This window comes from Rhineura floridana, chromosome 14, assembly GCF_030035675.1.
Source record: "Rhineura floridana isolate rRhiFlo1 chromosome 14, rRhiFlo1.hap2, whole genome shotgun sequence".
Lineage (NCBI taxonomy): Eukaryota > Metazoa > Chordata > Lepidosauria > Squamata > Rhineuridae > Rhineura > Rhineura floridana.
Genome location: NC_084493.1, coordinates 8,154,922 through 8,182,502, shown reverse-complemented (window position 1 = coordinate 8,182,502; position 27,581 = coordinate 8,154,922). Strand labels below are relative to the sequence as shown.

General features: G+C 39.3%; 1 protein-coding gene and 1 long non-coding RNA gene across 5 annotated transcripts in view; one reads left to right on the top strand and one right to left on the bottom strand.

Moving 5' to 3' along the window:
* The window catches only part of MYO5C (myosin VC), a 64,623-nt gene extending 37,682 nt beyond the window's left edge, over positions 1-26,941 (top strand). Inside the window, exons 23-40 of one of the 3 annotated variants that reach the window (XM_061594948.1) lie at positions 597-660; positions 3,293-3,473; positions 5,252-5,345; positions 6,161-6,224; positions 6,339-6,419; positions 8,631-8,808; positions 10,055-10,148; positions 11,088-11,151; positions 13,051-13,219; positions 14,963-15,050; positions 16,237-16,335; positions 17,961-18,115; positions 19,111-19,200; positions 19,783-19,933; positions 21,304-21,586; positions 23,141-23,315; positions 24,201-24,281; positions 24,402-26,941. In XM_061594948.1, the coding sequence (XP_061450932.1) occupies positions 597-660; positions 3,293-3,473; positions 5,252-5,345; positions 6,161-6,224; positions 6,339-6,419; positions 8,631-8,808; positions 10,055-10,148; positions 11,088-11,151; positions 13,051-13,219; positions 14,963-15,050; positions 16,237-16,335; positions 17,961-18,115; positions 19,111-19,200; positions 19,783-19,933; positions 21,304-21,586; positions 23,141-23,315; positions 24,201-24,281; positions 24,402-24,554 (2,264 nt within the window). In that variant the 3' untranslated portion in view covers positions 24,555-26,941. The remainder of the gene's footprint in view (positions 1-596; positions 661-3,292; positions 3,474-5,251; positions 5,346-6,160; positions 6,225-6,338; positions 6,420-8,630; positions 8,809-10,054; positions 10,149-11,087; positions 11,152-13,050; positions 13,220-14,962; positions 15,051-16,236; positions 16,336-17,960; positions 18,116-19,110; positions 19,201-19,782; positions 19,934-21,303; positions 21,587-23,140; positions 23,316-24,200; positions 24,282-24,401) is intronic. The other 2 variants (XM_061594947.1, XM_061594946.1) reach the window with 2 other exon arrangements.
* LOC133369609 (uncharacterized) lies at positions 18,317-21,554 on the bottom strand. 2 transcript variants are annotated; one of them, XR_009758927.1, is made up of 3 exons: positions 21,221-21,554; positions 19,104-19,172; positions 18,317-18,441 (listed from the first exon to the last, which is right to left on the bottom strand). It is a non-coding gene; the product is annotated as an uncharacterized LOC133369609 (long non-coding RNA). The 2 variants fall into 2 exon arrangements; XR_009758928.1 differs by having other exon boundaries at positions 21,265-21,554.
* Positions 26,942-27,581: the final 640 nt, after the last annotated feature.

Sequence of the window (27,581 nt, the reverse complement as noted above, 5' to 3'; positions counted from 1 at the left end):
GGTGGGAGTTGTGGTTCAGTAACATTTGAAGGGCCAGAGGTTCCCCATCCCTAATGTAGAGTAACTTTGAAATGATGAGTAAGATGTGGAGAGAATTTGTTGTGTCTACAAATACATTGATAAGGGAATACAGTGATTGCTGTGCTCTCCAGCCATTACAGACTCGGACTGTGGGCACAATACACTAGGAGGTTCTCCTGTGCAAGCCTATTGAAATGAATGGGAATGGCACAAGATAATTTCCCAGTGGATTGTACCCCATGATGTTAGACTACAATTTTAGGGCTTTGCGCCAAAGACACAGCCAATACACCAATCCTTAGGATCTGCATGCTTAACACATTACTTCTCATTAGCAATTATATATGGTCCCCACCTGAAAATTAATGTCAGAGTAAATAGCATTTTGGCTTTTCAAAATTTATATGACATCTGTCCTATCTGTTGTTGATTACTGTGTAAGATTATCCATTTAAAATTAAAACACCCTAAGATTTGCTTTTCAGTCTGCAACTTATATGTTTGCTTTATCTTAGTGACTTCATGATTTTATTCTGCCTAACAGTGTATTTTAAATGAGCGTTATCTTTCTGCAGATAAAATGGATATCCTGACAAAACAGCTCTTCACTGATGTCGAAAAAGGAGAAAGGCAACGAATGTATGAAATTTTAACTTGTGACTTTAAACGGCAGTTTTCTTATATTCTCCTATTTTTCTTAGTTTGCAAAGGAATTAAGCTTTTATGCATACAGTAAACAAAGAGCTGTATCCAACTAAGTTTTACTCAAAGTAGACCCACTGAAATTAATGGACCTAAGTTAGTCTTGCCTATTAATTTCAATGGATTTACTCAAGTATGACTAATATTGCATACAACCCAAAACAACATAAAAATGCTTATAGAACATCTGGACAGCGATACACAAGGAACAACTGTACATTGGAAAAGGCCTAGGCTACAGAAGAGTGTTAAGCAGGAGTTTGAAACAAAGTACTGGTGGTACTTTCTTAACAATAGTAAGCAAGGAGTTGTGCAGCCTAGGTGTAGTAGACACACTGAGTGCCATCTGTCTTGTAGAAGTGAGGCAAACATCATGTTCATTGCCTCCCTGGCAAAACGTGAAGATTGGGCAGGTATATATGGGGCAAGGCTGTTCCTCAAGTAAACTGGTCCCAAGCTCTTCAGGGCTTTATATACTAATAGTAAGGCCTTGAATTTGACCCAGTAGCATATAGGCAGCCAGTGCAGACCCTTAAGCAGAAGTGTTATATGATGTTGATGGGAAGCCCCACAGAGAGGGCATGGATGGGTTGATGGGTTGATTGATTGATTGGCTATCATATCTGTCCTTCACCATGAGGTCCCAGGGTGAATTGCTACCATATAAAAATACAATATTAAAATTAAAACAATTTACACCAGGAGAATAGGGTAGATCTTAAAATATATATCTCAGCTGTCAAAGGCCTAGGTAAAGAGGTTCAGTAGTCTAAATTTAAGGTTCAACATATGAAGCATAGCTCTCTTATATACTCGCCCCTGTCCTTTATTACATTAAAGCCTTATTTTCTGTGGTGAAAACTGACTTGTCTCAAGGCTGTCTTCTGAATCGCTTTCAGAGTTTAAATAGGCTTGATAACCAGACAGTGAGTTGTATCCAATGTTAGTCCTACTCAAAGAAGATCAATTGAAATTAATAGATATAGCTAACTTAGGCCCATTAATTTCAGTGGATTTACTCTGAGGAAAACTTAGTTGGCTACAACCTAGAGAACCTTGCTCAGTTGTGTGACTCTAATTCAGAGTCAGCTACTCCCAAGTCCCACTGAAACATCAGCTTCTCCCAAGTCTCACTGAAATCAGCACAAACATTGTGGAGAACTGAATGTTCTTTTTGGGTTGTGTATATTAGGATCCTCCGTGACGCAGAGTGGTAAGCTGCAGTAACGCAGCCGAAGCTCTGCTCACGGCCGGAGTTCGATTCCAATGGAAGGAGGAAGTCGAATCTCTGGTAAAAGGGGTCGAGGTCCACTCAGCCTTCCATCCATCCGTGGTTGGTAAAATGAGTACCCGGCATATGCTGGGGGGTAAAGAAAGGCCGGGGAAGGAACTGGCGATCCCACCCCATATATACGGTGTGCCTAGTAAACATCTCAAGAAGTCACCCTAATAGTCGGAAACGACTCGCACTATAAGTGCGGGGACTCCTTTACCTTTATATGTGATAGGTTCAAACATTTCTGACTAATGAACCTATTTCCTATGTGCAAATGGAAAGACCATGAAGGAAGATCTGAGTGCTTCTTATGTATTTCTTCAAAGGGCTCAAATAAAAAGATATTTAAAGAAATAAGCCTGGGAATGTGTATCAAAAGGATGATAGTTACTGCTCCCCCTGGGGCTTTTGAAATGTAATGGCAGTGCTGAAAAACATATTTCTTCCTTATTTAAGACCTGTCATTACATGTCAGGGAGAGCAGGAATTGCATTTTGTGATGTAAGAAGGGTTGTTAAACAAAGGGTAGACTCTGGTTAACAGAATTATATGTATGAGTCTTGTCCCTCTGGAGTCTTGTTTCTGTCTCCCCACATTGTTGTGTAAGGAGGCGTCAGTGGTTTTCAGATAATTCTTAGTATTTAGAGACATAATAAAAAATGTGTTATGTGATCATACTCTCTGCCAATTAAAATGCTTCTTTTGATTTCAATGAAAATAGGACTGCAATCCTGAGCATATTTGTTGGGAAGTAAGTCCTGGTGAACTTAGTGGGACTTCATGTTAATGGCTTGGATCCTAAGTAACATGAGCAGAAGCAGGTTTGTGCAAAGGGATTTTTCAATTCCCTCCTCCACGCACCAGGTACCTGTACCCTCCCGAAAGCCTCTCTGAAAGTGCTGGGGGCTCTCCTGACTAGCATAGCATGGGGTGTGCGGGCAGCTGGGGGAGGGGCAAATCAGTGTAAGCTCCACTCAGGGAAGGTGCCTCTGCCCAATTTTGGGAAATTCCCTTCTCCACCTGCACTGCATCCCATGCTGTTGAAGAGGCTTTTTGGAAGGCAGGACAGTTGGGAAAGTTCCCTCACATGACCTTCCACTCGTAGTATTTAGGATCCAGGACATTAATTTAAAGTAAGAACTAAGTGTTCAAGATTAGGCTCTGTGTGTGTGACTATGTATTTGATCACACATTATAAATTGCTTTTTTATTTACATGTTGTTTACAATATAAAATAAATAATATTTTGGGGGGCTTATAAATATAGGGAGACTTCTTTCTGAATTTTTGTAGAATACTTGAGAAAAACTTCCACAACCAGAAACAAGACTACGAAAAAAAGATTGAATCACTCAAGGCGGAAATAAAGTTCCTCAAAGATGAAAATGATCAGCTCCAAAATCAAGTTCAGGGAAAACAACAAATTGAAGATGGCTTAAAAATGGAAGTAGAAGAACTTTCAAACCAAGTAAAGGTAGGGTACCAGTTTGTACAGATGCATTCTATAACCAGAACTAATTAACTCTCCGTTTTATTTTGGGATTCTTTCCTATGTAGTGCAAACAGAAACAATCTTTCACAAGATAGACAATATGTTTGTGGGCAAGTAAGGTTGCAACCCAATACATGTCTACTCAGAAGTAAGCTCCATTGGGTTCAATGGGACTTACTCTTAGGAAAGTGTGTATTGGATTGCAGCCTAAGTCACATTGACCTGGTTTGCACATAAGTTTGAACATACAAGCATTCACAGGAAAAAATGCAACCACTTTGCTCGTCCTGCTGCTGTTGCGCTGCTGTGAGCTAAGCTATGGCTTTTTGTTTCTCATCTTAATTTTTATTGTGCATCATAGAATAGTACAAAGAAAGAGAGAGAATGTACATTAATTCCTTAAAGTAATTAAAATAATAAATATAGTCTTGCATCTTCCCCAAATGTCATTCCAAACAGAAACAAAAATTGCCCATTTTTCAAAAAATATATTTTCATACTGAATATTTTCCCTTGCACAATTATGTTAATTTGTACATTGTTGCTGTATCCCAAATCCTATTTCAAAAAAAGACATTCAGAGGGAGGGGGGATTCCTCCCTGTATGTAGAGATTGACATTTTTTCTGAATGAAGCCATGGCTTAGCTTACTTTTATTTCCGAACCCAGCCTCATATTTTTACTTACTCCAGACAAACTATGAGATGTAGCCAGTTCTGTTCTTGACTTGTCACTCATTTTTCCTGTGAATACCCACAGTGTTGCATGTTCAAGCTTAGCCATGATTTGGCTTAATAATAATAATAATATTTAATTTGTTTGTCGCCTATCTGGCAATTAGCCACTCTAGGCGACGTACATTAAAATGAGATAAAATACAAAAATTCAAATGCAATCACATAATAACAATAAATAAAATATTGGACAGTCATCGGTACATCGGCTTAGCGTTTGTATTAGCCCCAGCTGTGGGCTGCTTCAAACTGTAAGGATCAGTACCATGGAATCAAGGAGGAAGATTCAAAGGTTTATAATAATAATAATAATAATAATAATAATAAAATTTAATTTTTGTGTCGCCTATCTGGCCGAAGCCACTCTAGGCGACGTACAAACTAAAATTCAGTAAAATACAATACAATGCAGATAAAATACAATGAAGTCATTAATCACAGCAGCATGAGATCAGTTAGGGCAATCAATAGATAATAAGTATCCCAAAAAAGTTAGCCCTCCCCGGAAATCCTAAAGGCCTGTCCAAAGAGCCAAGTTTTTAAGGCCCGGTGGAATGTATCCAGGGAAGGGGCATGGCAAATATTGAATGGGAGGGAGTTCCAGAGAGTGGGGGCCACCACTGAAAATGCCCTCTCTCTAGTCCCTACCAACCTAGCTGGTGTCCTTGAGGCTACATCTAGCCTCCTCATAGATAAGGCCCAGCTGAGGGACATTGACTGTTCCGCAACCTCATCTTCTAACAAACTAGTTCTCTGGCAGGTGTCCAAGCTACAGAAGACAACATTATGAGCTTAACTATTAAATCTTACCCTCCTAAAGGCACTTATACGTATAAAAGCAATAAGGCAGCCTTGCATAATGGTTATAGCAATCACATACATGCCCCAGGGTATACAGCGTTACCTATAAACTGGGCCATAGATTTCAGGTAAGCCTCAAACTGCAGCCTTAACTTCTTCATATTAACGTCATTTACTTTGTCCCTTTGGATTGTGCCTCATTTTATAAATGTTAAATGAACTTAGGTGATTCCCGAGTTGCACAAAGAAATTGAACTGATTCAGACTGAAAAAATGGATGTGGAGAAGCAACTGCAGTACCAGAAGCGTGAAATGAGAGGTAATTTTGAAACATTTCTCATTCAAATGGGTAAAATATATGGGTGATGGCGGCCTGATTGATGCATTCTTTTAGTTACTCAAGTTAACACAGTTGCCGTTCCATAACATGCAACAGGCACTATTCAGCTATTTTACAGATTCACCCCTGACCTTTATTACATTTAAAGTGAAATCTCGTTTTAAGGGAGCTGGGACCTCACTGGCTGCATTTTGAGACATCTGTAGCCATGATGGCTATGCTCTGCCTCCATGGTCAGAGGCCTTATGCTTCTGAATACCATTTGCTGCACACCACAGGAGAGGGGAGAGTCCTCTTGCACTCAGATCCTGCTTCTCATTGGGGCATCTGGTTGACCACTGTGAGAACAGGATGCTGGAATAGATGGCGCATTGGCCTAATCAAGCAGGGCTCTTCTTGCATTTGATGCTGACCATATCTTGCAGTATAGCTACAGTCAGTGGAGACTGGTGCTTCAGTGTCAGTGGAGTAGTGAATCTGCTCCGGGTTTTAGTCTGAACTTTCAAGGAGCTGTCCAAGGTGCTGAAAGCATTTGGACTAAACGTTCAGACTAAATTCAGGAATGGATTTGTTGCCCCACTGACATTGGAGCCACCAGTCTCCTCTGGCTACAGTGGGTAGCTGCCAGGCCAACAAGACAAAGTTAGTTTGGTTCTGCATTGCAGAGAGTCATCAGTTTCAAACTTATTGCTGATGCAAAATGTGCACCTGCAGTAAAACAGTAAATGCAGTCTATGTGACTATGCTGCTGAAGCGGATATTCAATGCTCACATTATTTTCTATTTATTTATAGACAAGATGTCAGACATTACAAGGCAACTTCGGGAGAGCTATGACTTTGCAGATGTAAGGAGCAGGTACAGATACATTCTGTTGCTTTTAAAAACAAGAGTTTTAAATATCTTTTACAAATCACACATTTGCCTGAGATTCTTCCTCCAGTTTCCCCCTCTCTTTTTGCTTTGTAATAGATTATCTACTGAAGATTTGGAACATTTAAATGAAGATGGGGAGCTTTGGTTTGCCTATGAAGGTCTGAAAAAAGCCACAAGGTTAGCTTTATTATTTGCTGTTTGCATATGGTTTTGATTTGAATACTGGGTGTACCAACAAAATAAATGAAAGGTGAAGCGGTAACTAGTGCCCATTGGGACTGGTGGGGCAGAAGGCAGAGAGGCCAACAGGAAGTGCAGCCAGAGTGAATGAGAGGCAGAGCTTACCAATTCTAGTTTTGCTCCCATACTCCTCCCTGCTGAGTTCTACAAGCGGCAACATGGAGACCAAGGAGGAGGAAGTTGGCAGGCAGTGCAAGCCACTGGACTGGTTGTAAGTAAGAAGGCAGGCAGGTGGGGTCTGCCTGGGGGCAGATTGAGGTTGGTGGGGCAGTGCTCAGCTCGCCCTAATGGACCAGCCTCTACTGGAAACTGATATCAGGCACCACAATCAAGTTGTTACGTAATCAACCAACAGTTGCTCTGTAGCAGAAGCAGTAATGGTCCAATATTCCAAGCCATTAGTAATGTGGGGAAATGTTCTCTTAAGGGATTTGAATAAATCATCCTTGCAAACAATTGGTCATCCTGATGATTTCCTGAAGCCGCATTGAACTAGGTACATATTTTAAAATATAAATAAATAAGTGCTTTTGGGGAGCAGTTGTCACTCCCCCTATTTCACTCTTCCCCTTCTCTGTTCCTTCTCCTCCACCCGTACTTGACCCAGCCATTTAAAGACAGGGCTGGAAAGATGGATCAATAAGCCAAAAGAAAGATGGCTAGAGTAAAAATGATTTCTGCTTTGGAAACCATGCAATTTTGTATCAGCTGTGCTGAAATACAAACTGCAGCAGCTTTCCTTTGGCTGCATGTGTGGCTCTCTTCAGTGGGCTTTCTTGGTTTACAGGCTTGGGAATATCAGAAGGGGGGTAATTCGTATCATCTTTAAATGGCTTGGTCAATGACTATGGAAAGCATGGCAGGACAAAATAGTAGGCAGGATGCCGTAACAGTTCACCTTCTTTAGTTTGCCTAGGGGCATTTGCAGGGACATTGAGAATCACGTTGGATGCCTAAACTATAAATGGAGAGGACACCAACTTCTGTTTTGAAAGATTCATAACATTAAGCCTTTGAAAGTAATCTCTCTTCAACCTTAGGGAGCTGCTGCTAGTCAGAGTAGACAGTACTAGGCTAGATGTGCTAATGGTCTGCTGAGATATATTCGGCAAAAGGCAGTCTCATGTGTTAATCTTCTGATAGGAGAATAAGTACTGTCTTGGCTGTTCCCCAAACTGCAGATTTTATAGAAGTTGTGTGGGATTTGTTTGAAAATGTCTTTTCTTTGCAAGGGCTTAGTTTGAAAATTTTCATTTCAGCAGTTTAAATCTCAATAGATTAGATTAACTGGGTTTTTTTCTCATCTGCCTTGATTTTGTTTATATATATATTGGGTTTTCAATCTGTAAACATAAGGGGGTTTGATCTAATGGACTGTCTTAAATCCCCCTTGTCCAACTGACTCTCATGCAATAAAAACAGAGAAAAAGGGGTCAAATATATGGATTTAGGGGAAGTAACCCAAATTTTGTCTAATGCAGCTTTAGACAATGGCCTGGTTTGCATGTCACAGTAAATCAAACAATGCCTTACTGGGACCGCACAAGCATGCAGGCTCCTGGAGAGGCCCTTACAGTCATTTTGCTTTTCCCTAGTTTTTTTTTAACTGTTGTGGTGAGATAAACCAAGGTTTGGCTTAGTGCAGGAGTGGGGAACCTCTGGTCCTCCGAATGTTGTTGGACTACAACTCTCATCATCCTTGACCATGTGCCATTCTGGCTGGAGCTGATGGGAATCAGCAACGTCTGGAAAGCCAGACGTTCACCGTCCCTGGCTTACTGTGGCATCCAAAGCCTGGCTCATGGTTAAAATCTCTCCTTGTTAGCAGAATGTAACTTTAAATTTGGGCATTGTAAGCCAAAAGTAACTTTTTTCCTAGCTATATAGTATTCTAAACTTTTTTTGTTGCATAATTGCTGAAGTTCATTATCTATGTTAGTGAAGAGAACAATCCCACATAATCTTTATCTGCTTTTGTTCAAGGCTGATTAAAATGAAAGGGCTTGCCTAGAAAAGATTTCTAATGAATTGCAGTCAAAGAACTTTATGTTTATATTTGATTGTTCTTGGTCTTAGAAGGGATTTCCATTGCATCAAGGATCTTGTACTGTTTGTTTTACTGTTTATATTTTTTTGCTCCTTTAACAGAGTATTGGAAAGCCATTTCCAGTCTCAAGAAGAGAACTATGAAAGGGAAATAGATGATCTGAATTCTAAAATTGAACATCTAAGTCAAGAAAAAAACCACTTACAGAAGCTGTTCAGAGAGGGAAATGATATAAATGACAGTACCCAGCTCCGAGTTACCAGATTAACCTTGGAAAATGTGAGGACCAAATATTATTGAATTTTAAACTATCTTCTGGAAGCAAATCGCTTTTATAAATAGGTTAAGCAAAACCAACTGTTGCTGAGCATCGTTAAGTACAAGGAATTAATCTACAGTACCTGTTCTGTGCCAGTTTGTAAATGCACACAAATGCAGAAACTTCCCAAAGGGGAAAACACAACATGTGACCAGAGATGAAAACAAATATCCTTTTTAAAAAGCTAAATGTGACTCTGTATTTGTCAGCTTTCATTAAATCATGTTTTTATGGGTCCAAGCAATTCAGCTATTCTGTTTGTCCAACAGGGAGCTCCTGAACTCACAAGGAGCAACTACTAAGCTGTAGACCTGTCTCTGACGTTTCGTTTGTCATTTGAACTAACACCTACACATTACAGAGGATAAACAACACAAGTTGTGCTATTCTTTGTCAGGATGAGGGCATAGGTAGGTCCTTGTAGATTTAGCCTCACAGGAAAACGATCAATGACAGACAAGGAACACAAGAAAGGGACCCAAATCATGGGCACAAGCTTGGAGATAAAGGATAGTTAGAGCTTTATAGAAACAAGACCAACACAAGGATTTGAATCTAGCAGAGTTCAAAATCTGTGTTCATGCAGGGCTGCGGCACAAGCGGCAGCTGCTAAGGAAATTTGTTGATTGTTCAAAAGGTTTGTCAGATGACCTGAGAAGTATTCCTAGTCCTTGAACTACTGGAAGTAGCAGGCAGCCAATTAAAACACAGGCATAATGAGCTTCCTCTGGACAGGAGTCTGCAGATCTCCCATTAAGTCAAATAAGCACTAGAGTAAACAATAAGTGGTTGTAGAATTTCACAGTTCCTGACAGATAACATTGATGCAAAATGCACATAGCTTTATAAAAAAATCCATTCTGTACTGTATTTCATTTTAGTATGTTAATGTTGTAACACATTTAATTAAAATATTTCAAATTTAATTTTAAATCTCCAAACACAAATACAGTGTAGGCGTTGTGAGATATCTTGTAACACTCTAAAGAAAACAAATCATTGTACAAAAAAAATTGGACTGTATCCAGGTAAGCTATACTTAGAGTAGACCCATTGAAATTAATGGTCCTAAATTGGTCATATCCACAGTTTTCAATGAGTCTAAGTAAGACTAACATTGGATACAGCCTACTATTACTTTTTTTAAAATGTTTATGATAAACTATTGAATTATATTGTTATTTGAATATTTTTCCCCTTTGTAAGAAGATGATCCCAGATCTCAAGCAGCAGATTTCTGAGCTTCAGAAGCAGAAGATGGATCTTGAAACCCGTCTACAAGAAGCTTCAAAAAATAAAGGTATTTTTCCCAGTAGGAGTCTGCTTCTGCAAATAAAAATGCCTTCTGTCATGAATTCTCTGCCTGGAAAACCTTTGATAAGTTTACAGAATTTATGCACAACTGAAGATTGTATCTATTATCCATTGCTCAATTTCCCTGTTTGATAAAGACAGCAACAGACTATTTTATTCATGGGAAATAGTGCAGCTCATCTTAATTATTTTTCCGTAGAGGCAATTGATTAAGTAAATAGATTCGATCAGACTTCTGCTCTGGAGTATTGCCTTTTGATAAGGCAAAAAGCAATTTGGGATATTTTAAACTCTCAGTCATCCACTCACACTCTTTTTCACATACACACAAACACACTCCAAAATTATTTTTGCTTTACCAAAAGGCAATGTTCCAAGGTTCAAAAACCCTTAAGTGAGTAGCTGGTCTTGTTTTGGCTGCTGTTGAGATGGCCAAAGAATTGGAAGGGGTTATAACAAAAAGGATTTTTAATTCTGTATTGTTTTATATTTTAAAACTGACTTTTAAAAATTGACATTTTGTAATGACCATTGGTTAGATAATGAATTGTATAGTGCAATTATTGCAATTGTGCAATAATTATGTTGCTATAAAGTATGCATTTTTAATTATTCATACTATCTATTTTGTATATTTGATAGAGTATGGAATATGTTGTGGCTTCTGGCTAATGTACAGAGTATTTTACAATTTAGCTTTCATTTTAAAATGGCTTCATCTGTTGATTTCTGTCTGATGTGCAGCTGTTGGGAATATTGGTCCCTAAATAGAGGCAATTCTAGTTATCATAAAACAGGACTTTTAATACATTATGTACTTCATAGTCCAGCTGTGTATATGAAAACATAGATAATCTTAAAGTATTAAAGCCTCTAAGTCCCAGTCTAGGTCAGATTTGTAAAACTATGCTTCGTATTATTAAAGAGAGAATTGAAAAAAGGACAGATGATCTGCATCATAACCAGGAAGAAGAAGGAACACAAACAAGGTAAGCTCTTGGTTTTTTTATATTTATGTTTTTATTAGATTTTCAAATAGTGACAAGTACAGAGAAACAAACAATCTAACCACCCCACCCCAATCATGATTGACATTCAAGCCCATGTGCACAGGTAAGCTATTGGTTTGAAACCTCTGAAAAATGTTGGCTGTAGTTTATTTGGGTATTTAATCTCACAGAAAAGAAAGTAAAGTTTAAAAAAATGACTATATTGGTATTGAATAAGAAATTGTTACATTTCTGAAAGGGCTGCCAACCTTTGAAGCGGCCCTGTGCCTCCCCCGTTAACTGCCATTTGATCTGCAGCAATTAGAAAATTATGTTTAGCTCCATGTCATGAAAGCCTTCACCTGCTGATTTCTGCAGATCAGTTCAATTTTAAAGGGACCAGGGCAGACCAAACTAGTTTACTTTCTGACTAGTTGGCAACCCTAGTTTCCAGGTGGGCAAAAGCAAAAGTGTAGATGAGCTTCAGATGAATGGAAAGTAGAACTTGTAGGCCATTCTCATGTTGGCATACTGAGCCATCTGCTTTGTGGGTTGTGCTTTCTGATTCACCCGTGGGCAGAGACATGCAACTTGACTTTTCTTGTATCTTTCCCCTTCAGTTTTAGTCTGTGCCTTTGGCCAAGGCCTTGTGGTTACCACAGCAAGGAGGGTCACTAAGCACAGTTCCCTTTCAGATAATAAGAATCTATGCATATTCCAAAAAGACAGTGCAGTGTTTCATACTGACCCAACCTTCATTTGGAAGATGAACACCACCTTTCACAGGTCCAAGGAACTGATGTCTCCTGCAGAGCTTGGAAAAATTACTTTTTTTGAACTACAACTCCCATCAGCCCCAGCCACCATGGCCACTGGATTGGACTGATGGGAGTTGTAGTTCAAAAAAGTAACTTTTCCAGGCTCTGAATGAAACACAGTGTATTCTCACTCCTGTCCACTTAACAGTGCATCCAAACCCTGGGCCTCAGAGGACATAACAGCATTCTCAACCAATGCCTCCATCAGGGACATCTGCCGGGTTGCTACCTAGTTGCCTGCATCCATGTTCACTAGACGCTATAAAATGGACTCATATGCCATAGCTGAAGCTTCCTTTGGCAGGAGAATCCTGTGTACTGTACTGCCTTCAAGTTGATTCCGACTTATGGCGACCCTATGAATAGGGTTTTCATGAGGCTGAGAGGCAGTGACTGGCCCAAGGTCACCCAGTGAGCTTCATGGCTGTGTGGGGATTTGAACCCTGGTCTCCCAGGTCGTAGTCCAACACTTTAACCACTACACCACACTGGCTCTCAAGGAGAATCCTGTAGCACATCCTTCTATTCTAGGTGACCTCCTACTCATCTCATCCACACTTGCATAGCTTTGCTAAGCCCCAAAAGATGGATGTCTTGTATACAAATTTGGAAATGGAACATTGCTTCATTTACCATGAATGGGCCTTCTAAGTTAGCATACTGAGCCATCCACAACCCAAATCCCTCCTATTTTATAGGGTTGTATCTGAACATTCAGACTAATACCTCACACACAGCGCTGCCTTCCAGTGTGCTTCTCTGAGGGGGGCTGGGATGTGTGGTTTCTGGTCTGTTATTTTCTCCTGGGTTTTTCCACCTCTTGCCTTCATTCATACTCTACTTCTGATTGTGCTTGGTCACAAATGAAGACTGAGGTGGAAAGCAGAGGATAGATGATGCAAGAAAAGTCAAGTCACATATCTTTGCCTATGTGCAAATCAGAGAGCACAACTCATAACGTGGATGGCTCCATTTGCTAACCTAGAAGGCCTGCTCTAGGCTAAATGAGTCAATGTTCCATTTTATAGCAATACTTTGTTGCATGTACAGGGAAAAAACAATGTTTTTTTATGCTTTTTAGAGCCTTACAAGTTCAAAATGAAATATACACTAAGGAAAAAGAAAAGCCGATAGCCACATTTCAAGAGTTTCAGGAGATAAGTGATCACATGGAGAAGCAACAAGAAGGAGAGAATGAAACCAAGAACAAGATGTGGCAGGATGTGGCTTATCTTACTATGGAAAATAAGGTGAGGAAGAGAAACGCTCCTGGTAATGGATTATTTTAAGTATTGCTAAACACACATCACTCTTCTTTACCTATATCTAAAAATTGGTAATTAAGTATGAACTAGATATTGTTCAGATATATGTCTTTACAAAGGAAAAAAGAGATGACCATGACTGTGCATACTTACTTGGAATTAATTCCCATTGAATTCAGTGGGACTTGCTCTCAAATAAGTGTGCTTGGGATCACAGGCTTATTTCCTTATAATGACAAAGGGAGTTTCAGTCCTTTGTGGATTGTTGTACAAATGAAGAAAAAAAAAACACTTTGAGATTCTATATTAAAATGGTTAAAAAGAGTGGGATAGGAACACCACTTTTTCATAGTTTTCCACAAATGTGATAAGTAAGATGCCAACTATATGTTGAGCTCATTCCCCAAACTCTGTTCCTTGTGTATCTCCATTATAAGTTTTCAAAAAGCCACCTTGCAATGGGAAAAGGATTGTGTGAGCCCACAGGTTGTAAACTGTAGTTTAACATACCATATCATATAAGCCAAACCATAGCCCACACATTTTCTATTAGATTTTTTCATGCATTGAATTCACAAAATGTCAAATTCACTTCAGATGAACATTTGCAGAATCAAATTCTACTTCATTGGAGTTGTTCACCGTGTTAGAGATGTGTGTAAGTCTTTTGCAGAATTTTCATTTAATTTTATTGAGGCTGCAATGCACAAGTCAGGAACAGACTTCAGTGGGGCTGTGACGGGCAAGAAAATGATTGAAAAATACAGTATTCAGTTGACCTTGAGGGATTCTGTATGTGTGTCATGTCCCAGGCAATGGTCTCAACTGAGCAGCGTTCTAGTCTGATCAGGGGGATGCTAGGACATCCAGGTTATGTCGAGGCAGGCAAGGTGACATCAACATAGTCATGTGGCTGTGTACTATCTCCAGTATCAGTATGCCCCTGAATACCAGCTGCAGAGGAGTATGAGCAGAAGAGTGCTATTGTGCTCATGTTCTCCTTGTGGGCTTCTCATAGGCATCTGGTTAGTCACTGTGAAAACAGAATGCTGGACTTAGATGGGTCTTTGGTCTGATCCTGTTGGGCTCTTCAAATGTTGTCCATATCAGAGCAGGCAGAGTTCAGGTTCCATTGAGGCAATATCAAGCAAAGCAGAGGTCAGGTTCCAATAAGAGAAGTCGGGCAAGGTTCCAGTACAGGGATATCAGAGGTCAGGTTCCAATAAGGTGTGCCAGGCAAAGCAAGTAGCACCTTGGATAGTTCCATGGGAAAGTCATGAAGAAGAATTGTAGGAACAGACTCAAATGCTGCTGCTTCAACAACAGGTAATCCAAGCCTGAGTCTTGAGTCGGAGGACAGCAACATAGACTTCTCAGGTTGCTGATGTACAAGTCATACAGGCTCCTCTGGTGCTGGAGCTTCCAGGGCAGTGGGGATATTCTGGGTCAGTTCTGATGCTCCTTGTGTTTAGGAATCATGACAATGTGCTTCATGGTAGTGCCTGCCAGGAAGTACTCTTTTACACTATTGCTCAGAATCTTAATTTTTGTTACCTCCAGTGTAAGTAGCAGTGCAGTTTCTCTAACATGCATATTGTTGGTCATTAATTTTTATCCTGCATGCAGGGATATATTTGGGTAGCCTCATAAATGAAGTCAAAATACTGTGTTTGAGAGAAGACCTTTTTAATGCAGACCATTCTTTGTCAACTTTATTGAACATTTTAGGATCTAGAAGAAGAGTTGGATAAGAAGGACAGAATAATAAGGAAGCTTCAGGATCAAATCAAGACCCTTAGAAAGTCTATAGAAACAGGTGAAGACATGAAATATATTCTTTAAAATTGTTTGAATGAGTGCTTCTTTAAAAACTATGGAAAATGAGACCAAGGTTATGATCATAATTATGAGGGTTCATAGGATCAGGTTCATCACACTGTGCTGTCTGTGAGTTGGAATCCTACTGGGAAAGATTGCTACCAAATACTAGAACGATGGGACCAAAGTAGGTGTGGCTAATCTTTTTTTAGCCCATTCACCTTTGGTGACCCCTCTGGGAGCCACAGGGCAGTGGCAAGTGTGGCCAAAAGTGGGTATGGATACCACACACACACACACACATGTCCTCTCCTCAGTTGACCCATGCAAATCAGATGAGGGGGGATTATTGTACCCTACCAAACATCAGATGATTGATCTGAAAATTGGAGAGGAGATTATTTGCATCCCTATCAAAGCACTGGACTGGGTAGAGGCATTTCAACCTCTACACCCACCCTAGCGCTGTTTCTATTTTATTTTTCTTTTCTTTTTGCTACAGCCACCAAAATGTGGAATCTTAGAGTGGGGGGCAGAATATTTTGATAGGGGGGCTGGGGGAATGTAATTGGCTTGGTCTGGAACAGATATAATTCTGGCTGCCTGCACACCATGGTTTAAAATTTGACAACCGTCTTCCGAGATGCACCTTCCCATTCTGTCTCTGGATTTATTTTCCCCTCCCTTCCCATGTCAGTATTAACCGTGGTTCTGCAAAATATGTGTTCTGATGCTAACTATGGTTAGTATTAAGCAGATTCCCCCTGTATCCATAGTTGCAAACCAATTTCAGGCCATCATTCGAATTTCTAGTTTACAGGGGGCTCAGGATTAGCTTTAGCTATGATTTAATGTCAGTGCAGATAAGACATTGATTCATGGTAAAAGTCAATCAGAAAAGGAGCATAGAATGCAGTGCGTATGCTGGGTCTGGCTACCTATTTGCAGGGAGACAGTGTTACTCTGCATTGACCAAAAACCGCACCTTGGTAGTTGCTGTTGTAGTAACTCTTGTTCCAAATCTTAATAGGTCGTGGTTGTACATGGTGCGAGAGTCATGTTTGTTAATAGGAAATAATATGTCACACAGAGATTTACGTCATGGACCATTTTTTCCAACTTTCTAATGCCACTGAAGTATTTTTCTGGTAATAAATATATATATATATATTGATATTTAACAGCCCATGAAGAGCCTGTGTCATCCATGTTGAACGAATATATGGGAATGTTGCAGTACAGAAAGGAAGATGAAGCAAAAATTGTTCAAAATCTGATTCTTGGTACTTCAATAACACTTTGAATTTCAGCTAAGTATAAGCATAAGCAACACCAAATAGTTATCAAAGTTGCTAGACGTTCTGGGCTTGAGGTCAATATTAATGCTTTTTTTCCTCATTTCCTATCTGATCTGTTTTCTTGAAAGCACTATGGTTCAGAATAGCTGTGAAAAAGAAAATGTATCTGGTTTCTTTGTTTTTCATATAACTTTCCTAAACTGTTCACTCTTGAGGCTAAACACTTGGAAGACACCAGGGTCCTGAATTTGCTTTTTCTTCTCAGATCTACCGTTACTGTAAGTCACTATCTTTGAAAAACATCTTGAAATTAAAACTGATTTGGTGTCATTTCTGCTGCAATCTTTCCCTCTCATTGTGCTGTCACCATTTCTTCCTTGAATGGCCTTCACAAACCAGTCCCAAATATACCAGGTCTACTTTTAGTATATTCTTCTCTACATTTGCAGGACCCCTTGCAACTATAGTGTCCCATCCACCACAACCTCCTCCGTCCCTATTTATTCTATTGCTTTCCCAAGCATTTATAACACCATAGAATGTCCTCTGCATGCCATTATTTTAATTCTTCTCAGAAAGTTTGTTGGGATTGCGTGTGTAGGTCAGACGTGGTTTGAATCCAAGTGCCGCATAGAACAGGAATAAGACAGGCCAGGCAAGTTTCTTGTAAGAGTCTTTACTAGGCAAAGACATTAGACACAGCTCTCTCCATTGACATTTCTTCCCCCACACTGAGTTCCTGCAAGTTTCCCACCTTATCACACTCCCAGCCAGCCACTGACCTTGATAGTCTGGCACTCTGTTCTCACAGCTTAACCCTTCTGCTTCAGGTTTCTCTCTCTCTTGCAAAAAACCTTGTCTGTGAGTCTCACAGCCTGCGTCACTGACCAACATCCACCACAACCTCCTCCGTCCCTATTTATTCTATTGCTTTCCCAAGCATTTATAACACCATAGAATGTCCTCTGCATGCCATTATTTTAATTCTTCTCAGAAAGTTTGTATTTCATTTGCAGTTACAAACAACTGTAATTTTTTTTGCTTCTTTGCAGTTCACTTCCCATTCATTTTCAATCTGTAAATCTCACTAGTAAATTCATTATAAGATTTATATCAGCTTTCCCTAACACTAATTGTGTCTCCTTGAATCTTAGGTTTTTTTGTTATATTCGTTGTATAAAGCTTTTTGTGATATACTTTCAGGCCACCTAACTATAAAGCTGCTTTAAGATGATTTTCATTCCTCTTGAAGGACATGCCTTTGCTAATGGCAGTGGCTACTCATTCAGCCCTAGCCAGTTTCTCTGCATTTTTATAGTGTGACTATCCAAAGACAGTTGTTATCAAGAAACAGAAATCACAAAATGGGATCAGAGCAGCTATGTGGGAAAGGAGAAAGTAGCTTGTGCCAATTTCCTTATTTCTAGGTCCGTTGTGCACATTTTAAATTTTAGAGATCCAAAATAATATGATTCAAGAAAATATGAGTTTTGGGGGGGGGAGAAATGCATTTGGTTAGAATTTCATTGCCTTTGAAAAAAACTAAACCTGTAGAATTTCTTTAGTGCTCACCAAATAATGAACACCAATTGATTCTTGAATTTATGCAGAACTGAAACCCCGTGGAGTGGTGGTTAATATGATTCCAGGGCTCCCAGCTCACATCCTCTTCATGTGTGTGAGATATACAGATTATCTGAATGATGATGAGATGCTGAAATCCTTCATGAATATGGCAATCAATAGTATCAAACAAGTAATTAAGGTAGAAATATTTTGTGTACAGTTGTCTGTCTTTTTGTGCAGCTGGCATATGATGCCAGTATTAACATATTTTTTTGCAGCCAGAGGCTGATTTTTGGAGCAATTCCAATGACTGCTTAAAGAAGAAAATACGTTATACACATTTTATTTATAAAAAATACTTGTACACTGCAATTTCATTTTAAAAAGGCAGTTTACAACAATGCACAGTAAAAACCATATAATTAAAAAAAAACAGATCGCCAACTATTACGTAAAGTGATTATCTTAATTGTCTGTGTAAGCAAGGATTGGTCATCCATCCCTCTTGCTTGCTTGTAGATAATTCTGTAAAATATAAGTCAAAGAATCTCTACCAGCAAATTACATAGAGTGCTACATATTCTCATATCAGTGTTCCATATTCTCACAAATATAGAGCCTGTGATTAGAAGGAGCTGTCCCATGGCTGCAAAACATTACATCAGAACTGGTCCTTATTGTCAGGTGGTGCAGATTTTAAGCCCGGACTTATTGGGTGAATACGTTTGGAGCTCTGCTTATTGTATCATGAAAGTCAAAGGAGACAACAATAACTGAGCATGTTTCATAGCTGAATTGGAGGTTACTTATACATAATCAGCTGAGTTTCTGTGATTTCCTGTTTTATTCTTTTATTTTTATTACCTCAATTCCTGCCATAAATACTTTCACCTTCAGACTCACATATTGTGTTGTGGCTTACTTGCTGGAATGAACCACACCTTCATTTGCAATTGCAATGCGTAACGTTCAGCTATCTAGGGCTGGGGAACCTGTGGCCCTCCAGATGTTGCTGGACTGCAACTCCCATCAGCCCCAGCCAACATAGGCAATGGTGAGGGATCATGGGAGTTGTAGTCCAGCAACATCTGAAGGGCCATTGGCTCCTTTGTCCTGAGTTAGGCCCTAAGACCCAAGCTATTTATATAATTATATAATATATAAATTAAACAAACACACTGTCTTACTGTTTAGGAACATGTTGAAGACTTTGAGATGTTGTCCTTCTGGCTCTCAAACACATGCCATTTTCTTAACTGTTTGAAACAGTACAGCGGGGAAGAGGTAAGAATAATTTCATATTCCATAAACAGTCATTGAACATTACAATACAGTACATGATAAAAAAAAATGGCAAGTGTCGCCCATTGGAGTCAACTTCACCAGAAGACCTGGAAACCACTGCCTTTTAGTCCACAGCCTTGTGAACCGATACCTGAAGGGCCTAAGCCTAACCTGAGGCAACACTTTTTATCTCCCCCTTGCTTCGCCATTAGGTGCCTGAAGAGTGCCCCAGAAGAAATACCCTGTAACTCCTGAATCTTTTGTACCCTACACATTGCGAATATGACTTCTCTCCTAACCAGGTCCACCAATGGGTGGACATTTAGCAGGAAGCACATCAGGTCTTGAAATGAAGAGATACGTTCTGCAAAAGAAAGCTGCTGTCTTTCATTAAACTTACTGCTAGCATTGGGTGAAAATGTGTGTATGGATGTTAATAGTTAGAGTGCATTAATACCCCTTTATTCTTCTGAATATATATATGTATTCATACTAGTTTAGTTAATGTATAATATTATAATACCTGCACTTTAATTATGGTCTTAATTGTCATATATTTATAACTATACAACTGACTTTCAGGAGTTCATGAAGCACAATACTCCACAACAAAATAAGAACAATCTGAAGCACTTTGATCTGTCAGAATACAGGCAGGTTCTTAGCGATCTAGCCATTCGTATTTATCATCAGTTTATAATTGTAATGGAGAACAATATTCAGCCAATGATAGGTAAGAAAGAGGTAAACAAATGTTATCACTAGCACACTTTCTAAGCTATCTCTAAACCTTGTCCGTGGCTACAAAAATCAATGAATGAATTAGAAATCTTTCCTTGTTTCTTCATACATGTCCGAAAAGTATGTGTATATGTGTTCTGAGACTTATATACAATTTCCTGGGAATAAGCACCACTGAACATAGCGAGACCGACTTCTGAATAAATCTACATAGGATTGCACTGTTAGTCTCATGCAGGCTTAAAATTGGCTGCTACCTTTCACCTTAACCACTGGTTGAACTGCTGTATATTGAATATTCACATACACTCTTAACTCTGCTGCGGAAAACTGTCAGCAATCACATGATGACAAAGCAGTACAACTTTTGTAAGGGAAACCTATGGCAGTATGATTCCAGAGTCTGCCAGCAGGCATGGAAAATCCCTTTTGCCATTTGCACGGTCCAGCTTCTTCTCCCAAACCTAGGGGTGTCTTCCTTCTTTTCCAAGTGAAAATGGAAGGAGAAGGTTCATGCCAAGCATGCCTGGACTGCAAACTGCCATTCAACCTAGTATAGCTTGTCTCTGGAGGAATAGTTTTCAGTGCACTAAGTCAGGCAGTGGCTGCCTGTAATGCATAGAGTCTTAAGCAGGAATGAGGTCAGGCATTGCCTGTCTATGACAAAGAGGAAAAAGAGTCCTAAAGCCACCAGTGTGCTCTGTTCTCCAAAGAAAAGAAGCCACTGAAGGCTTGGAATACTCAGAAACAGCTACTCAGGCACTATCTCTTTAAGTGCTAATGTGGATACTGTACATGAATTTGCTCTTTTCTTATTTCTTAAATATGAATAAAGTTACAGAATGAATAAAAATACAGAAAATGTATACATAAATAAGTAAAAATATTGCTATGAATATATACATTTAACAGGATAAATACAAAGGAAATCCTTCCTAAAATTCTTCAATTTATATTTCCCCCAATAGCATATAAAGGTTTGCTTCATTCCAGTGTACATAAATTTAAGTGCAGTCACACTTTTATTTTTGTAATGTATACACCAGTTGAAAGATTGCATCATAAGTTTGTATGGATACAGGTGCAATACCATTAAAAATGCAAGATGAGAAAAATCTGCTTCAAGGGCTGCCTTGCTAGATTCCTTAGCATTTGTTTTTCCATTTTTAGCCTGAACCTAAAAGTTCACTGAATAATGGGATTCTCAAAATAAAGCCCACCCAGATGTCCTTACTCTAGTATTACTGTAATAAAAAGCAAGCTGATTGATGCTTAAAACCTTTAAACAGCATGACTGGTTTCCAGAGCCTGTGATAAAGAAACCTTTTTAAAATGTTGTTTGCTTGTTGTTATCTTCTCCAGTGCCAGGAATGCTCGAGTATGAAAGCCTCCAGGGGATTTCTGGCTTAAAACCAACCGGATTCCGCAAGCGCTCTTCTAGCATAGATGACACAGATGCCTACACTATGACCTCCATCCTGCAACAGCTCAGCTATTTTTACACCACAATGTGTCAGAATGGCTTGGACTCTGAGCTTCTAAAGCAGGCCGTGAAACAGCATTTCTATCTGATTGGAGCAGTTACCCTTAATAGTCTTTTCCTCCGCAAGGACATGTGCTCTTGTCGAAAAGGGATGCAGATAAGGTAAATATGTATTTTTTTTACAAAAATTAATTAGAACATTTGTGTCCTGTCTTTCTGTTAAGGAAAAAATATTCAAGGTGATTAACAGTAATATGATATAAACTAAAATACAATTAAAAAACAAATTGCATAAAACATATTTGTAGATAAGTAAAAGCAACAGAGCCAACACCATAAATAACATGCAGACTGCAGTCTTATAGCTGCTTACTGTGGGAGTGAATCCCATTGAACTCAATGTGGCTTACATCTGAATACATATATAGAGGGACAGCTGCAGCACTAGGGGGACTGAAGAAGAAGACCTGCCCTAGGAGTGAGTATCTTAGCATCTGGGTGCTTGCTGCTACCTCCTCTGAGTTGCTGTCTCTTGAGACAGCTGAAGTCCCTGGTAAGTGCTGCAAGGACTGGGACCCTCTGCCTGATCCTTGCTCCAGAGAGAGGCTGCAGTTAATCTTTCAGCCTCTTGCATCAGCTCCTGGCTGGGTCAGGAGGCTCACTGGGGCAGGGTATTGCCAATATGTCACCCCAGCTGCTGAAAGAATTGCACTGGCTGCCCATTTGCTACCGGGCTAACTTCAAGGTTCTAGTTTTGGTGTACAAAGCCCTATACAGCTCAGGACCAGGATACCTGAAAGACCGTCTTATACCTTATACACCCAGTCGATCACTGCACTCTACAGGTGAGGGCCTCCTGCAGATACCATCTTATCAGGAGATCTGTTCTGCACAACATAGGAAACAGACCTTTAGTGTAGTGGCACCTACCCTGTGGAATTCCCTCCCCTTAAATGTTAGACAGCCGCCATCCCTGTTATCTTTTCGGTGCCTATTGAAGGCCTTCCTCTTTCAACAAGCTTTTTAATTTGAGACCTTCTCCCAGTCTGTGTTGGAATTGCTTTTTAATATGTTTTTAAACCTTCTTTTTTAAATATATATATGTGTGTGTGTTTAACTTTTTTTTTAAAAAAAAGATGTTTTGAAAGCTTTTTTAAAAAAATGTTTTGAAAGATGTTTTGTTTTAATGTATTTTAAAGTTTGTTTTTATGATGTTTTAAAGTGTTTTTAGTGCTTTTGTTTGCCGCCCTGGGCTCCTGCTAGGAGGAAGGCGGGATATAAAACAAATAATAAATAAAATAAAATATAGAACATTGCACTGTTAAAATGGCAGCAGACCAATACAGTTTTAAAAGAGTCAGGGCACTCTGAAAAAGAATTGCCTAGTGTCTAAAAGTCAGCAGGGATGGAGTGAGATGGACCTTCCTTGGGAAGAGTCCCTCCATAGTTTTGGTGTCGCTACAAAGAAAGTCCTGTCCCAAGTAATCTCTATATTTCAGATGGCAAGAATATGGCTCTGACGTTCCTAAGGCATGGATAGGTTTGCTCTGTCATTTCATAGCATATTGTGGGCAACTCCACATGGGAGATATATAAACTTTTGAGATGTCTGTGGGTAGGAAAAACATAATGTGTGAATTGATGCTTGTGTTACCAGCACCTGCACAAAAGGGAATTTAAACAAAATTACTGTTTCCTTCTGCTTGTTACTCACAGGTGTAACATCAGCTACCTTGAAGAGTGGCTTAAACAGAAGAATCTGCACAGCAGCTCTGCCAAGGAGACTTTGGAACCTCTTTCCCAAGCAGCTTGGCTCCTCCAGGTCAAAAAGACCACAGATGACGATGCCAAAGAGATCTATGAATGTTGTACATCCCTCTCTGCTGTGCAGGTAGTTAACCTAGGCCTTGGGGCTTTTCTTGCTGGAATCTTGAAAGTATTGGTTTACGAAACCTCTCTGGCTGTACATAGAGTCCATCTGAAACCTGATAGGCATTGTGCAAGAGCACAGCTCTTCAGCTGGGCTTGCACACACAGGGGAGTTGTCAGTTGTGATGAGATGTAATTAGGGTTACCAACCGTACTCTTTTAAAGAGTACATGTACTCTTTTTGAGATGGTGCAACAGCATACTCTTACTTTTCACTTATCGAAGCCAAATGTACTCTTTTTGAAATGACAAAATGATGGTAACCCTAGATGTAATGCACAACTCCTTAAATTAAAATTACTCAGATTTTTGCCAGTTCCTTTTCTGTGCTTTTCCCCTTTTAGGCTTTTTTTTTAATCAGAAAGCTTACCTCCTGACTCTCTTCTGTAGTCTTTTTTTCCATCCTCTATGTCCCTATATTATTCCTCAGAGCAGGTGTAGGGAACCTTTGGCCCTCCATATATTAATTATTATTTATTAGATTTATATTCCACCCTTCCTCCCAAAAGGAGCCCAGATGTTGCTGAACTACAACTCCCATCAGCCCTAGCAATCATGGTCAATAGCCAGGGGTGATGGGAGTTGTAGTTCAGCAACATCTGGAGGGCCAAATTTTCCTCACACCTGCCTTAGATTATAACAGGGTTTATTTTCTTTGCTCAGTTTCCTTCTTCCATGTCAGCCCCTCCTGCCACCTCCTTTCCCCTTGGTGTTTTCCCATTCTGCTGCTTTTGGAGGGTAACCTCAGCACGTATTTCAGTTATGATTGTGGAATCGTTACAACTTTATTTCTTTTTCAGACTGAAGATTGAACTTATTAATGAATTTGTTCAAATTATCCCTGCAGATAGTGAAAATCCTTAACTCCTACACTCCTATAGATGATTTTGAGAAAAGAGTGGCTCCATCATTTGTTCGCAAAGTACAGGTATGTTTTTTTCAATCACAATCTCATTTAAGAGACTTTTTTTTAAGACCACATTTTACCTGTTAGCTGTTTATTGAGCCCTTGCTACGTTAACCTTCGCTTTCTTTTTTCTAATTTCAGGCTATGCTGAACAATAGAGAGAATTCTCCACTGTTGATGCTAGATACAAAATACCTCTTTCAAGTGACATTTCCTTTCACCCCCTCGCCACATGCTCTGGAAGCGATACAAATCCCCAGCAGTTTCAAACTTGGCTTTCTCACTAGAATATAACAGAACAAAGACAAGATGCACCATTCACCCTGTGCTTGAAGGGTAAATGAACATCACTCACCCATGTGCTTCCTCAGTCACAGGGAAATAGAGTTTCTTAGTATAGAGATTTATCTTTGAAAAACATTTGGAAATCAGGGCATAAGACATGGATTACTGCATATTCTATGCTCCACCCAAACTTCTTAAATCTTCCATTTTACAGATTGAATCTCATTGTAGCTTACAGATGCACAGTGTTGGGATCCAGTCATGTTGAATCTATGGCACTGGAGCCATGGTGGTTCTCTGTATTACTAAACAGCTTTCTGTAATGAAGGACTAACAAGGCAGTTCTTTGTAATATTTTACTGCAATGTATGTGTAACACTGTTTGTAAATTTACACCACTGTATATGTATGTTTCAAGGGAACTGTCATCTTGGTTATTTAATAAGTGTATATAAAATGTTACAGCATAATAGATTACAATTATACAGTGCTGATATATATTGTGTCAAATTATTGTCACATATGTAGGGTAATACTTCACAGCACTGGTAAAACAGGGATGTTTGCTAAGGTTCATCCATCTGTCACAAAAACAACTCCAAAATAGGCATTATATTCCCAGATGAATGTTATGAGTGCTTCCATGTTAACCTCTTTGTCTGCTTTGACACCATTCACTTGCACATTTATTCTGAAGAATCTGGACAATATTTCTATCAAACTATCACATTCTGATTTCTGTGGTGTCAATGTATTATTATGATTAGTTGATTTGTGGAGTTTCTGTCACAATTGTGCCACAGTCCTTTTGGGTGCGAACTCTAGCAATACTATTGTTTCAGTTGGTTTGGAGGTATGATGGGTTTGGAGGTGTTGTCTAATCCCATCTCTCTCCTTTCTGGCCTTCCCTACTCGTTACCTGTTCAAACATTGATTTCCTCTGGAATGGAATTCCTGAAATCTGCTACAGTTTTAAGGGTTTTTTACTTCAGAAGATAGACAAAGGCATCTCATAGACTATTTAAAATTTATTATATAGCTTACAACTATTTAAATTCATTATAGCTTACAACTCTTAATAAAAAATATAAAACGGTAGTGACCAAACAGCAGAGCTAGACTGTAACTAAGGAACCTAGAAGGGCAGTGTAAACAACACAAGCAAATCCTGTCAGATATCAACATAATCAGAGGGCCCCAAGTCTTTGAAAAAGAATTGTCTTTGCTGAAATGTTGGCAAATGGGATGAAGCCTCCTGGGGAGGGAGTTCCATACCTGTGATGCCACTGCAGAAAAGCCCCCGTCCCTACTAACTCTCTACCATACCAAGGTAGCAGAGAAACTTCTTCGTTTCTAATTTAGGAATGTCTAATTTAGTTAGAAATATGTTCTGCTGGTTTTAGTAGCCCTTACTTCCAAGCAAGGGACAAATTGTATGCACCTAAATGTTAACAAAACCCTGACATGTTTTGTTTTGATAGCAGGAAGTAAATCTTTTTTGATTTTTTACATGGAGTATTATCAATAAAAATGAGGAAATTATAAAGTTGAAGTTGTTGTGCTGTGTGCACATAAAAACTGACTGCTTTTGCACTGGTTAATGTCTGCAGTTGTACATGGGTGAAGTGCGTACATAGAAGTAGGTACATGCATTTCTGCTTTATCTGCATCTGCCTAGGATTGTGATCAATGGCAACTTTCCAAACAAATAGAAATTCTGGCTTTTGCAGCTATGACGGTATTGCTACATTTTCATAATGACTGCCTCTGTCATCGTAGGTCTATCATTGAGAATAAAAGATCAGCTGGTATCTTTTGAAGATGGAAAAACAACAGAATGGTTTCCTGCCCAGCTGGCCTAATCTTCCTGCGCTTGTTACAAAACCTCCAGGAATCTACACGTACTATAGAAGCTCAGTAACACAGCATCTGCTTTGCTTGCAGAAGGCTGCTGCCTCAGTCCCTGGCATCTCTAGGTAGAGCTGGGAATGACTCTGGACAGCAGGTACCAGTTTCTATAGGCAAGGAGTGGCTAATCTGTGGCCATCCGGATACTGGATTTTAACTCCTATCAGCCCCAGACAGCATAGACAGTGATCAGGATGATGGGAACTGTAATCCAGCAAATGTTTTATTTCCTTTTATGTGTTTTTGTCCTTGTTTTAATGATATATTGTTTGTTCGTTAGATTGTCAGAGATATTTGAAATGTTGAGTGGCTTTACAGATGCTTTTACATAAAAATATAGAGCTGTGTCCAACTATGTTCCAGAGTAGATCCATTAAAATCAGTCAAGTCCATCAGTTGTTTTAAAATTAATTTTGTAAAAGACAAGGCTACGAATCATTCATTATGGATGTCCATCAGTTTCAAAGGGTCTACTCTGGAAAGGATTAGTATTAGATACAACCCTAACAAATAAAATCTGACAGGCCAAAGGTTAGCCACCCAGCATAGACAATACTATGCTAGTTGAAAGAGTTATCTGACTTGGTGTAAGGCAGCCTCCTATGTTCTAATGTGTCCTCATTAAACCTTTTCACTGATGGAATTCTGGGGCACGGGGGGGGGGAGAACATTCAGTAATGAAAAAAATACGTTTTAAAAAAGACATCTAGACGGTCATCTGAACCTATGAATCATCCAGGTTTCCATGTATGAAACACCTGTATGTTATTTTCTAAAGACTGTTTGACTGCTCCAAGCGTTTCCAAACAGTGTATTAGGAGAAACTGCAAAAATGTGTAAATTTGCCAAAACCGCAGACAAAAATATGTTTATTAGGAGAAATTCACACTAAAATACTGGAGAATTTTCATGGGGGTATTTTTTTTAAAGCAAATTGCTGCAGAAACCTGGAGAACTTAATTTAAGATTGGAAAAATGAGTAAATGAGAGAACCAAAATTAAGAGATCATGCCATCCCTAACTGCAAGAGAGTGGGGTTGGAAGAACAGAAGCAGAGGGATGGGCTGTTCCTGCTTTATAAATGGAAACAGACTGCCTTCAAGTCAATTCCAACCTATGGCGACCCTA